At 42.7% G+C, this 13,904-nt stretch overlaps 1 protein-coding gene across 2 annotated transcripts in view; it reads left to right on the top strand.

The window, feature by feature from the left end:
* gria2b (glutamate receptor, ionotropic, AMPA 2b) overlaps nucleotides 1-12,758 on the top strand; it is a gene marked incomplete at both ends in the record, with an annotated part of 63,506 nt that extends 50,748 nt beyond the window's left edge. Inside the window, 6 exons of one of the 2 annotated variants that reach the window (XM_083785376.1) lie at nucleotides 129-335; nucleotides 1,727-2,094; nucleotides 7,757-7,955; nucleotides 8,685-8,932; nucleotides 10,150-10,264; nucleotides 12,513-12,758. In XM_083785376.1, coding sequence (XP_083641502.1) covers nucleotides 129-335; nucleotides 1,727-2,094; nucleotides 7,757-7,955; nucleotides 8,685-8,932; nucleotides 10,150-10,264; nucleotides 12,513-12,758 — 1,383 coding nt within the window. Of the gene's footprint in view, nucleotides 1-128; nucleotides 336-1,726; nucleotides 2,095-7,756; nucleotides 7,956-8,684; nucleotides 8,933-10,149; nucleotides 10,265-10,777; nucleotides 10,893-12,512 lie in introns of both variants that reach the window. The other variant, XM_083785377.1, reaches the window with a different exon arrangement.
* Nucleotides 12,759-13,904: the final 1,146 nt, after the last annotated feature.

Below are 13,904 nucleotides of genomic sequence, written 5' to 3'. Positions count from 1 at the left end.
GTGTTGTGTTAAATATGCGCCGTCCCTCCCAAACAAACGTATACATAAAATGAACTATTCATATGCTTTCAGTGCAGAGCGCCTCCAGTAGAGAATAGCAGTGTGTTCTGTTGTTCTGTGTCTGATAGGAAGCTCCTTATGTGATGTTGAAGAAGAACTATGAACTTTTCGTGGACAACGACCGCTACGAGGGCTACTGTGTGGATCTGGCAGCAGAGATAGCAAAGCACTGTGGCTTCAAATACCAGCTGAAGATAGTGGGAGACGGAAAATACGGAGCACGGGATGCAGAGACCAAAATTTGGAATGGAATGGTGGGAGAGTTGGTTTATGGGGTGAGTAAAGATGAATACTATACTTTCTTCGCCCAGAGCGATAGAAATAATTTCAGTCAAGAGATCGATTCAGTGGGGGCACGGTGGCACGGTCGGTAGTGCTGTCGCCACACAGCTAGAAGGTCCTGGGTTCGATTCCCGCTTTGGACGCTGTGGGTGCTGGGGGGCGTGTTCCCTCCTCGTCGTCATCAGTGCCCATACCCGATATAGCTACAAGAGAATGACAGAAACTTTTATTTTTGTAGAAGAGGTAAACTAATGCCGTTGGCCTGTTTATTTGTATACATGTTTGTGTAAACTTTAAACATTATTGTACTGTAAAAAAAAACGTCTCTTTTCCCTTGATCTGTATTAGTATAATGGTATTAGTTTAGTGTTAGTTTAGATTAATACACGATAATCAACACTAACACTTTAATTTAGAACACAGCCAAATCGAATCATAGTACACATAGGCCTACGTGTTCAATCAATTATTCAAGAAAGCAAAGGGCACAAACAATATTAGTTTGCCTCTTCTACAAAAATTAAAGTTACAAATGACTGTCGCGTGTTGCCATTCTCTTGTACTTATTATTATTATTATTTCCCACCACGGAGTAGCCTTGCATCTCAGAGGACAGGCAAGAGCGGCAGTGTCGGTATAGGCCAATCAGAGGCAGGCGGGGCGTTACCATGCCTATGCTCGGACGTAGAAAGAATATACACAGTAATCCTGGTCTCTAAGGAAGCATGAGGTCAGTCTGCTGCCCCCCCCAGGTTGGCAGAGGAAGTGTAGCGCCCAGGATTACATTAGATAATTGACACTGGGTGAAAAAAATGGGTTGCAAAATCGTGGGATCAAAAATATTAAAAATAAAATAATATAAATAAAAATCTCACAATCCGCTGCTGGGCCGATCAGCGCCAAATGTCTTATGCACACGTATGCACACTGCCAGTTACATTACAGCTGTGTGTTTTATGCTTTTTAACGACCACACTGCTATTGTACCATACATATACTGTATTGCACCATACATAATGTTGTTTTAATGGAAGTCAATGGGGCTCTGCTTGGAGTCATTGATTATTAACAGGCTGGCCACGTGAAGTCTGATTTCCATATTAGTGTCACGTGGTTCCCATGTGTATACCGAGATCCACATGAATAGATAATTGTCTGTTGTTCCTAATTGACATTATAATTAATCATTCCATGTATTCGCATGAATAATGACAACACACGCTCGTCTTGCGCAGAGGTAGGCTACCTCTAGGGGCTTAAATCTGCTGTAAATGATACATTGGCCTACACACGTACATTTGTCATTTCCATTTGACAAGCATAGCTGATCCTTCCGCCTCTCTCTCTCATCTACAAAAGCACCATCCGTTTTTGTCCCCGACAGAAAGCCGATATCGCCGTGGCTCCTCTGACCATCACCCTGGTGCGAGAGGAGGTCATCGACTTCTCCAAGCCCTTCATGTCTCTGGGGATCTCCATCATGATCAAGAAGCCCCAGAAGTCCAAGCCGGGCGTCTTCTCCTTCCTGGACCCGCTGGCGTACGAGATCTGGATGTGCATCGTGTTCGCCTACATCGGCGTCAGCGTGGTCCTGTTCCTGGTCAGCCGCTTCAGCCCGTACGAGTGGCACACGGAGGAGTACGAGGACGGGCAGATCCAGACCAACGAGGCCAGCAACGAGTTTGGGATATTCAACAGCCTGTGGTTCTCCCTCGGAGCCTTCATGAGACAAGGCTGCGACATTTCACCCAGGTGGGTAAATTATTAAAAAAATAAAATTTTAGGCCTGACGTCGAAAAAAAAAAAAAAAAAACGTTCGCTCCGAAAGAATATATACCTATTCAAAGATTTGTGCCGCATTTTTACGATTTTTCAAAAATAGCAGACCTACAAGTTCATAGCGCGCCACTCGGTGGCGCGCTATGAGCTTGTAGATCTGCTATTTTCCAATAGCTAAAGTATAACAGAATGCTTGAAACACCAAAAGGGGTTCCCGTCCAAAATGGGTTAAAGTCTGTAACTTTAAGCCCTTAGATCCAGTCCCAGTAAAGTGTAGGTGAGGATGTGTGTCTTTGTTACCATAGTTACCAGATCCACCGCCATCATCATTGCAAGAGTTTAAAGTGAACACTAACAAACCATATTGGTATTGAGCCTCCAAAATAATATATCTTGAATTGACTTGATTTGTGTGGGGAAATTGTGACATAACAGCACACGGTACCTGTGGTTTCAGGTGGTTGCATCATCTACCTCAGTGACAGTATAGCCTCTAAACCATTTTATCTTGTTTCATCACTTCCAATTTCACTTGTTTATCCTGTATCCTATATGAGTTCTCTCTCCTGATTGGATAAAGTTGGTATAGTTTTAATTTTTTAATTATTTTCTTATTTTCTTTACTGGATAGCTCAACAAGATTTACCCACCCAACCAAAATGTTCCCGAGGAGGCTTTAGAATAGCGGGCCTGGCATTACAAGACAAACACACTTGGAATGCTACTGGCATTTAGTGCGAACACTCTTGAAAAGAAAGTAGGCCTATTGCATTGTGGGTTACTTTGAACTGACTGGCTCCTTTTGATGTCGATCAACAAGAGGCAGATGCCAAAAATACCTGCACAGCCTTTGTGCTCTTTTAGGCACCCCTAAGTTGTAGCAATGATTGCTATCGGAAATAAAGTCACATCCACCCCTTTTAGGGCTTAGCATATTACATAAATCACTGTTTGATATAGCGTTTATTGTGTATTCTCCGTATATTGCCTGTAGTTTATTCTGCACAGTTCATGGACATTCACAGCGGTCCTTACATAAGAGGAACCATTACGTTTAGTCAGCAGTGTCAGCAATAATGTATTCAATGTCATGATGGTGTCTGGAAGAAAATGTAATGAGATATGAGGAGAGTGGGGACCTCTATTCCTGGGAGATTAATGATCACACATGAATGAACACACACACACACACACACACACACACACACACACACACACACACACACACACACACACACACACACACACACACACACACACACACAAACTCAACAAAACAATTGCAAAAGTACACGCCCACACGCATGCCCTCACCCAAGCTTTTTTCCCTCTATTGACAAACCTTCAAAGCACTTAAAAAGCTTCTTTAAGTGCTTTGAAATACATTTGACTGGTCTTGCCTCCCTGCTATAACGATGTCACCTTGTCTGACCATGTACGATGTATGGCTCACTGAATGAACACACACACACGTGCACACATACACACACACGCACGCACGCACGCACCCACGCACTGACTATAGCACACCTTCACCTAGAGAGGCTGACCCCAGTTGGTGAAGGTGTAGTGTTTGGCTGGGTATATAAATACCTGAATACATTATCGCCTCCATAGCCCATTTAAAACATGCACATGCCCCGGAGGGTTAGCTCAAGCGTCTGGGCACCTACAGTAGGCTGCCCTGGCGGCGTGCTGCGGGTTCGGCTCCCGGTCCCGACGGCCTTTGCCGCGTGTCGCTTCCATGCAGTCTCTCTCCCCGTTCTTCCTCTCTCTCTCTCTCTCAGTCTACTATCAATAAAGGCATAAAAGCCCCTAAAACAAATAAAAACACGAGCGCACGCATGCACGCACGCACACACGCACGCACGCACGCCACACACACACACACACACACACACACACACACACACACACACACACACACACACACAGATAATAAATACATGATAGACCAGTAAAGGATTTTAGAAAGTTGCCCAATTCATTCATTCCATTAAAACCCACTAATTCATGCACACTATACCAAATGCTTGTAATCTTGTAAGATAAGTATATTGTGTTATGGAGATGATCATGTTGGTTTTGTGGAGTTCATGTCAGTGTTTAGAGCATGGGTAATGTGCGTGTTTCAAGGCCCCGTGTGGCACCTTCCGGATGACAGGCAGACATAAACAGATTAACAGATGATGACACGGCTGAGCTGCATCCTCTAGAATACTCCTGGCTCTGTGAAGGAAGCGCGATCTGAGGGTGTCTTACAGTGAAAGAGTCCAATTACATCCTGTGCTGTGTTTATGAGCCTCTGGAGAGATCTCTTGTCTTTTTTGCCTGAACAGTTGCCACACCATGTAATACAGGCATGTCAGTACACTCCATATAGAGCCACTGCTCTATAGGGAGTGTAGTGCAGCATGCTAGAATACAGTCTGTCACCACACTCCCCATAGGCTAGCACAGGGATCGTTTTGTCATTTTATAAGTACTACATGTACAGTATATACATGAAGTTTTAGTTGAGATGATTTGATGACGTAGTTAAGTAGCCAATGGTTCCCAAGCCATGTGAACCGTATAGGTCAGGGATATTCAATTGGCGGCCCGCGGGCCACATGCGGCCCGCGGAGCGCCCCCTTGTGGCCCCTGGAAGAATTTTGAAAAAAAAAAAAAAAAATTTTTTCTTTTTTAAGAGGGATAATAAAAGTTACAGGTATGGTGTGTGCGATATTAATTGTTTGATTACCATAATGACGGTAATCATTAAAGGACCACTTTTCAACCTATCTTCATATAATAGGTCCTCACTAATAATCATGATAAAATGACACGTTTTTTTCTACTCGGTCTGTGTCACATAGGAGGGCTGTGGGCAGTTCAGAAACCCACCCAACAGTGACATCAATGGAGAATCCAAGCTAATAGAAACTGCAGGCTTTCTAGTCCTGAAAAGTTGCAATGCGAAAATGGAAGCCATCATTCTCACAATAATAAACCCTGTTAGGGTCCATTTGGTTCCATTTGTACACAGTTACAGTTACAGACCCATAACGGTCCATTTGGTTCCAAACCATCATTTCCCTGGGGACCCCCTGGAACTGCCTCCAGGACCCTGGGGGTCCACCGGACCCCACTTTGGGAATCACTGCTCTATGTAATCTGATCTTTATAGTCTGATAAACTATTCTCACGTAAATAAATCTTGTTTAAAAAACAATCTGCCTAACGATGATGTCACTGGTGGTCGTGGACGGGTTTCTGAACTGCCCACAGCAGAGTGAGTGTGTGTGTGTGTGTGTGTGTGTGTGTGTTTGTGTGTGTGTGTGTGTGTGTGTGTGTGTGTGTCCGTCCAGTCGTTAATGTCAAAGCAATGCTGTTTATGCACTGTCAAATAGGTCTAGGCCTACATCTATTCTAAGGTGGCATATACCTGTATAGACATATTATCCTGCTCATTACTGTGCGGAAATATACATAAATCTTCGTGTTTGAGCACAAAAAGCATTTTGAGAACCCACAGAAGCGCGCACACTGTGCGGCCCCCCACACACAATAATTCTACAGTTGTGGCCCCCGGCCTAATCTAATTGAATACCCCTGGTATAGGTCAAGAGCCTATCCCGTTTCCATAGCACAAGGCACTAAGCAGATTGATGTACTGTACAAGTACACCCTCTTGAGTGCCAAGCATGGAGACATTGTACCATTTTTATAGTCTTTAGTATGACTTGGGATTGAACCCCAGATCTCCCAGTCCCAGGGCAGACACAAGGCCACTGAGCTGTCACTATATACACTCACTATAGAGACACGAGCAGCTTCTTGTACAGTGTGGAGTTCAGTTTATTGTCCATGTGAGGTTCTCAGTGATGATGAGGCTTAACTATAGAAACCGGAAGGTGGAAACCATCTCTTCTACCTTGATGTTTAGAGGAAAGAGGTCCCTCGTGGTGTTTCCCGAAGTCTATATGACAAATGCTTTAGTTTATTTGTTCATGTTCAACGATGGATCGTTTTCAGAACATCATCTCTAGTCAGTATAATGCTTTCTCAGCCCCGTTTGAGGGGACGTGTCACATGCAAAGGTAGCCTGGCCTAGAGGGGCGGGCACGCATGGAGCTTGCACTGGTTATTGGTTCACCGATCTGAGCCCCTTCCCCCCCCCCCTCCTACTCTCCTAGAGCAGGAAATGTCTCTCGTTACCCCCAGGCTTTCATTGTTTGAGCCGAACACGAACGAAAATAAAAGCATGGGTATACCGAGGCTATACATACAAATGTGACCACATTAATCTATACCGTTCCCGTTCTTGACAAACATCCGGTGAGACTTTAGCCGGTGCATTGCAACGTGTCGTGAGCTTGCAGTTATTGCTATTTACTTTCATCTAAGGGATGTTGTTGTTTTGTAGGGGGAGACGTATACAGACCCCTGGGGGACCCCGGTCAGTTGTGTTTTAAGTGATTAATGATTGTGCTTGAGGGCGTGTGGGGTGCAGTCATGTGCACAAAGGGAATAGAGGAGGGGACTTGTAGGGTTAATCAGACCAGTGTGTGTCCGGCGGAAACCTCGTATGAATCTGATCTCAGGTCAGAATGTGTTAATGTAAGTAGGAAGTCCTTGGATCCACATGTCAGGGAGTATACTGATATAATAGTTGAATCAAGAACCAAGAGTGTTTTTGATCTGTCACTTCATTATATTGGTACAAGTGTCGGTAGGACCTGTTCAATAGAACTGTGCTAACATAACAATGCAACACAACAGCACAATATCAAAATCATTAAAGGACCTATAACATTGTGTTTTTGGGGCTCCCATAATGTGTTTTCTATCCCCACAAATAACCAAAACAATCAGTCTTTCATATCATATGGGTGTTTTAATGGAAATTGCTCTCAGGAACAGCTCGACTGATTTTGGCCTCATCGAGATGTCATCAATGTCACCCTACTTTGTATAATTCCTCCTGTTCTTCAGTCTTCAGTTCCAAATTTGCATTTCCACTTTGTTTACAATGTCCACCATTGTTGATTTTCCAAGCTGGCATGGAATGGAAACAAGCCTGGTTTTATCTAGCATCAGTATTATAATGACTCAAATATGAAATAATCTGCATATCAGCACCCCCACCACCTCAGGACATTGTGGTACTGCAGCTAAAACTGGGAGGGACATAGACAATATGATATTAAATATTAAAAGCAGTTTTAAAATGCATGTTATTTGCGCTTTAACATTTAGTGATAATATTAGATGAGATGGATACAAAAGGTAGAGACAAGTAGAAAGGCAGATGAGTCGACAAACATCTTAAAGACAGGTACAGAGTTATTTTTATCAGCACTGTCAAAAATGTGCAAGAGCCTTGACTAGAGGCTATTGACTTTTTATATCTTTAGCTGCAGTGTCAGATGTGCCTATATGAAGCAGAAGGCACATACTGATACTGTACATCCTAAAGTTACTTGTCTATTTCTATGTTGTCTGTTTTTATTGGACCCCGAGTCTGAACAAATAAAGTTGATTGATTGATTGATTGATTGATATGTCCATGGAGGAGTCGTCCTGGAGTTGCCTGAAGCCCACATCTGTCCTTCTCCCCTGAAACGTCTCCCTGCTCTGCTCTGTCCCACAGGTCTCTCTCTGGACGTATCGTTGGTGGCGTGTGGTGGTTCTTCACTCTAATCATCATCTCGTCCTACACGGCCAACCTGGCTGCGTTCCTGACCGTGGAGAGGATGGTCTCCCCTATAGAGAGTGCTGAAGACCTGGCTAAACAGTCAGAGATTGCCTATGGCACGCTGGACTCTGGGTCTACCAAAGAGTTCTTCAGGGTAAGAGATGGTTTTACTCTTGTTCTATTCTGACTTTACAATAGAAACAACAACCATTCTGTAATTGTCATGGAGCAGACTATACCATACATTAGACGCACTATCTATTCATATAGCCTAGTAGATTATACACAGTAGTCAAAACATTTATTCAGTCAATATATTATACTGTACATTAAGCGCAACATCCATTCGGACAGTAGACTGTCTATATTAGACACAACATTCTTTAATAATAATAATATCTGGGATTTATATAGCGCTTTTCATGACACTCAAAGACGCTTTACATGTGTTGGGGCCAGGGGGGGGGGGGGGGGACGACAAGAAAAAAGGACAACTTTATTAGAAAAAAAACAATTAAAATAATAAAACCAATAAAACAGTGCATACAGTATAACAAGTTTTTAAAAACACATCAGCTTGGGAACGCGATTGTGAACAGGTGGGTTTTCAGTGAACATTTGAAGGTGGGAAGTGATGGGGCATCTGGGATGTGTTTGGGGAGAGCGTTCCAGAGGGTAGGGGGCGGCCACGGAGAAGGCCAGCTGTCGCCCCAGGTTTTTCGTTTTTATCTTTCAGACATTAGACTATACAGCATCGAATTCAGACGTCACTTTCTGTGACGCTTTGATCCAGTGGCCTCATCTTCAGAGCAACCAGATCCTTGGGTGTTCTACACTAATGGTGTCTTTTTTTCCCCCCTCTCATCTTCTTCCTTCAACGCAGCGCTCCAAAATCGCCCTGTTTGACAAGATGTGGACCTACATGCGCAGCGCCGAGCCCTCTGTGTTTGTGAAAACCACAGCGGAGGGCGTGGTGCGCGTCCGCAAGTCAAAAGGGAAGTACGCCTACCTGCTGGAGTCCACCATGAACGAGTACATTGAGCAGCGCAAGCCCTGCGACACCATGAAGGTGGGAGGGAACCTGGACTCCAAGGGATACGGCATCGCCACGCCCAAGAGTTCCTCATTAAGGTGGGTGGAATAGTATAACAATGTTGTCCAATGTTGTTATAGTATCCCACCTACCCTGATGTAGCTTTGCTTATCTGTCCTGGTTTGTATAAGAGGAAGATGAGGTAAATCCCCCCTTTCTGCCCCATATAACACAACCTCATCTCTATGCCTGAACATTAACCAGTTGAAAGGCGTTTGCAATTTATTGTAAGTCAATAAATTGCAAGAAAAAATACACATACAAAATTATAGATCTAGAATAGTTTCACATGCAAAAGTTTATGTTATGAATGAATTCTATGAAATATTTTCTCTAATCAATATTATCTGTTAATCTCCAGTTTGGATGACTCCAGTCAGTCTCCTGCCCCTTTTCCAATGACGTAGATTAGGTCTGGTGTGGATCCTCTTTCTGTTCAGTCCTGTCTCAACTGTCCTTGTCCTTGTTTTATATGATGCCTAACATTTCCACTTTTGTCTGAATCGTTTTTCCCATGTCAGTGATGTTGAATGAAATAACTTTTATATTCGTTTTTCATATTTCCTGCACAGATGTGATAGATGTGTACGGTTTAACGTATATTTGCCTACTGTATTCTTGCTAAACCCTCGCAGTACACTCGTTTTATTTAATGATTATTGATAAATATTCCTTTGTGGAAATAATTTGGCGATTTCCAAAAGCATTTCATTCCTCATTCAGATTGTGGCACTGCGTTGGTTTCTATATCATATAATGTGATATTTGTCTTTTGTAATAGCTGCTATATTAACATAGCAAATGGACTGTCACCTGCCCATGAATTGGCTGAATAATAGTACCTCTGACTGTAATATTGGTGCTAAAGGAGAATGTCTTGACTACGTTATGATTTCATGAGGTCTAACCATTCTTCATATTGTTTCTATTTTACTGTCTCTCTCTTAGTGGAGTCACTTAAATGTTGTGAGTACTCTGCTCCAGCCACAAATTAAGCCCACCCCCATCTTTTCATTAGCACTCCATTCTCTCTGGTGTGTTACAGCTAAGCTCTGCCACCTTGAGCAATGATCTTTCTGTATCTTTAAATTTACCTTTATTATTGTAACAGTTACCAAGACAGAGGGGACATACATCCCTTTTTTTCTCTTTTCATTTTTTTGATAAACAAAAAAAGAATCAAAATGAGAGTGGCAAGATGAACAATTTGCTCAATGGCTCACCCTGTCTTACAAGTATGTTTTATCGTTTCAAGAAATGCGGTAAACCTCGCTGTACTAAAACTGAATGAGCAAGGCCTGTTGGACAAATTGAAAAACAAATGGTGGTACGACAAAGGAGAGTGCGGCAGCGGGGGAGGTGATTCCAAGGTCAGCCCCAGTGAGCAAAGCGATGGGTAACTCATAATGTAACTGCAGAAAAGTAAGCAGCAAACCAGCGCAGGGTCAACAATTCACACCGAATGTGTAGCCTATAGCGGCTCACTGAATTTTGACGGCTAACATTCCAGTGATAACTCTTATCATACATACACTAACATACAGAGACAATCGTAGTGGGCTACATGTCATGGCATGTACCTGCAGAGCATTTCTAATTGGCTCCTGTGTACTCAGCTCCACAGCACATCTGCCGCACTTGCTGCTTACTTGAGGCGATACGGTGACGCACATTTGGCTCTGCAAAACGCGCGTTTGCTTAGGCCAAATGGCGCATCAACGTCAATTGCCATGGCAACAGAGATAGAATGATAGATAGAAGAGTCAATTGAGGGGGAAAAAGCCCAAGCCAAAGAGAGAGATACTAAGATGAATCAGTTGTTAATGTAACAATAACATAAAATAACATGGATAATGTTATTTATGTTATTTTTCTACGTGAAGAACGCCAGTAAACCTTGCAGTATTGAAACTCAGTGAGCAAGGCGTCTTAGACAAGCTGAAAAACAAATGGTGGTACGATAAGGGTGAATGTGGAGCCAAGGACTCTGGAAGTAAGGTCAGTCACTGGAGGTTCTATGTGAATCTATATTATTAATAATAATAATAATAATAATCCTAATAATAATCACAATTATTTAACAATTACAGTAGTGGGAATGACCCCATTTAAATGTAACTATAAATCATTTCAAGCAAATGCACAAAGCATGAGATGCCTTGGTAAGATACCTTTACTAATGCCTGCAGACACTACTAATTATTAATACTATGTGTATTTTATGATAGTAATGCATGCATTGTCGTTCACTTAACTGTGCACTTGATCATATAATGACACCTCAAATCCTGTTCTTTCAGTTCCTCACACACCACCTAATTCCAAATTGAACATTTTCAAAGCTTCTTTCTTACAAAAAAAAGAAAGGGTTTTGTCTGAAGTCGATGATTGGGGAACATTTGGAACACAGATAGACATAAGATTCAGATTATCTGATAGTTATTGACTATTCTCTGGACCATGTGTAAAGGATGTCCAATAGTGTTTAGTGTGTACTGTGTTGTACTTATGTTTCTGTCTTTCAGTGTTGTACTTGTCCTGCCTGTGAGTCTTTTGTTTTGTGTTTCTAGTGAATGTGTTGATTTCGGCACATTAGTGTGGAGTGTTTGGTTGTGTGGGAACCCACTGATTTCAGACCGCACGTACTGATTTAATTAATCCGCTGTAATAACTTGCCAATTGGCAGTGCATCAGCAATGTCTCAAAAGAGGACAAATCGGAGAACAAGATCAAGGCAACGGGAAAGTTCCTCAATTTCAGTGTGCCAGAATTACGCTGTGTGAAATCAATGGCTTTTAAATATGAATCAAGTCATTGTGAGAATAAATGAAGTATGTTGTCCTGTTTCACTGTACATATCTGACCAAATAACTATTTAAATAGTTCAAATCAGTATTCCCTTAGATATAGCTTGTAATTCCCATAATTACAGCTGCACTTTCATGTTGTTACTTTGCCTCCAAATCTCCATTTCCAAATTGGCAGATTTACTTAGCACCTTTTTGTGAACACATCGGATTCCTATGTATCCATTTTGCCGCCAGTTTAAATGAATACATGGATGCATTTCTATACTGATGACACCATGTTATGTGTTAAGCCCTTGTTGGTTAATGAATAAGCTGTCTTACTTGGTGTCCCTGTCTACCAGTCTGGGTGTCTGAGCTCGTTTCCTACAACTACTGCCCTCTGTCACAGGGCATCCCTTTAAAATGGTCCTTGTACAGTACACCAAACAACACATAGAAACTATGCACTGCATATTGACTGCATACTGCTTTACATTTGAAATAAAGCCTTCTAAATCAACAGCCCAAATACTAACCTTATCCATCACATTGCTTTAGATGTAACCGTAAATGACACGCAACAACCACAGTGTTTTGATTCTGTCCTGTTATTTTATTGTGCTTTAGTGTGTGCTTAGAATTGTGAATTGCTTAGTAGACTCTAGCAGCATTATAAAACAACTGTATAGGTATTAGAATTAGTGGTGAATTCTTGTGGCTTGTTGTCATTATTTTTGTTGTCGCTGTTGGATATGATTTTTTGGTTGTAAGGCTACTTGTTACCTTTTCTCTTTTCACCCCACTGACCCATGTCATGTGCATTTCACAGGAGAAGACGAGTGCCCTCAGCCTGAGCAACGTGGCTGGGGTCTTCTACATTCTGGTCGGCGGGCTCGGTTTGGCCATGCTGGTGGCCTTGATTGAGTTCTGTTACAAGTCCCGAGCCGAGGCGAAACGCATGAAGGTGGCAAAGAATGCACAGAGTATTAACCCAACTTCCTCGCAGAATTCACAGAATTTTGCAACTTATAAGGAAGGTTACAACGTATATGGAATCGAAAGTGTTAAAATTTAGGGGGTAGGAAACGAGGTTTTCATAAATTACACCCCGCCCTCCCCTTCCCCCTCTAAATGCACGCTGTTTTGGCTCCATCTGTTCCATCCGTGAATGTTAGTGAATGAGCCAAAGGATCGTATGGATTTGACTCATAATAATTTGATGAGAGAGAGTTATCCCTTCCTTCTTTACAGCTTATAGTTGTGTTTGTCCTTCTTATACGTTCCCTTGCTACTTGACTTCATTTTCATGTATGAATGTTGAGGCCACCCTCGTCAATATCTCTGTCTAAGTGACGCCACGTGACCATAATGCTTGCTAAGATCATTTATAAGCCTTTTACATGAACATAAGCTTCCCGCATCGTGTCTATCCATGCCGAATTGCCGATCATGTTTGTTTGTCATTTGCATTTTCACATTTTCAACATTTCTTAGGTCGAACAATTGGAGATATTCGGAACTAACATGTAGCCTTGTTCGTGTGTGTGTGTGTGTGTGTGTGTATGTGCGTGCGTGCGCGCGTATGCATGCGTGCGTGTGCATTGTGTGCATGCGTGCATTTTTTAGATGACCTTCGGGGATGCCATGAGGACTAAAGCAAGACTATCTATAACTGGAAGTAATGGCGAGAATGGTCGTGTACTGAGTCCAGAGTGTCCCAAAGCTGTCCACGCTATCCCCTACATCAGACCTGATCTGGGACTCAACGTCAGCCTGACAGACCTGTCCTGAGACCCTAACCGTCCGAGTGCCTTACAATGCTTTCAATACAGCCATTTTCTTCTCCTTTCACCTTCCCCTGCTTTTCTTTGTGCAGGGTGCTTTCACCTCTCTATCTTTCTCTGTGTCTGGTGAAATGCACTTTGAGATGGGGGCATCGTTGTGTCATTGTGCCACAAAGACTTATTTTCTCCCCGCTTTGTTCCTCCAAACAAAAGGCCCCTTCCCCGTTATGGAATTACATCTCTGGATACAAAAGGTTTTCTTTCTACGCTGATGGCACCATCACTTTGTACCCATTGGACTGGAGGGACAGGACTGCAGGAAACTAGGGCTTGATTGACGCCAGGGGCTGCTTCTGAGAGCTGGAGTTTAGTTTTCTGAACTAAATGTGTGTATGTGTGTGTGTCTGTACGCGTTGGTCTCTGTGTGTGCAGCGTTG

Source organism: Protomyctophum parallelum (assembly GCF_964188405.1).
Source record: "Protomyctophum parallelum genome assembly, chromosome: 16".
NCBI lineage: Eukaryota > Metazoa > Chordata > Actinopteri > Myctophiformes > Myctophidae > Protomyctophum > Protomyctophum parallelum.
Note: the sequence above shows the minus strand (reverse complement) of the source record. Positions and strands in the feature narration are given on the sequence as shown.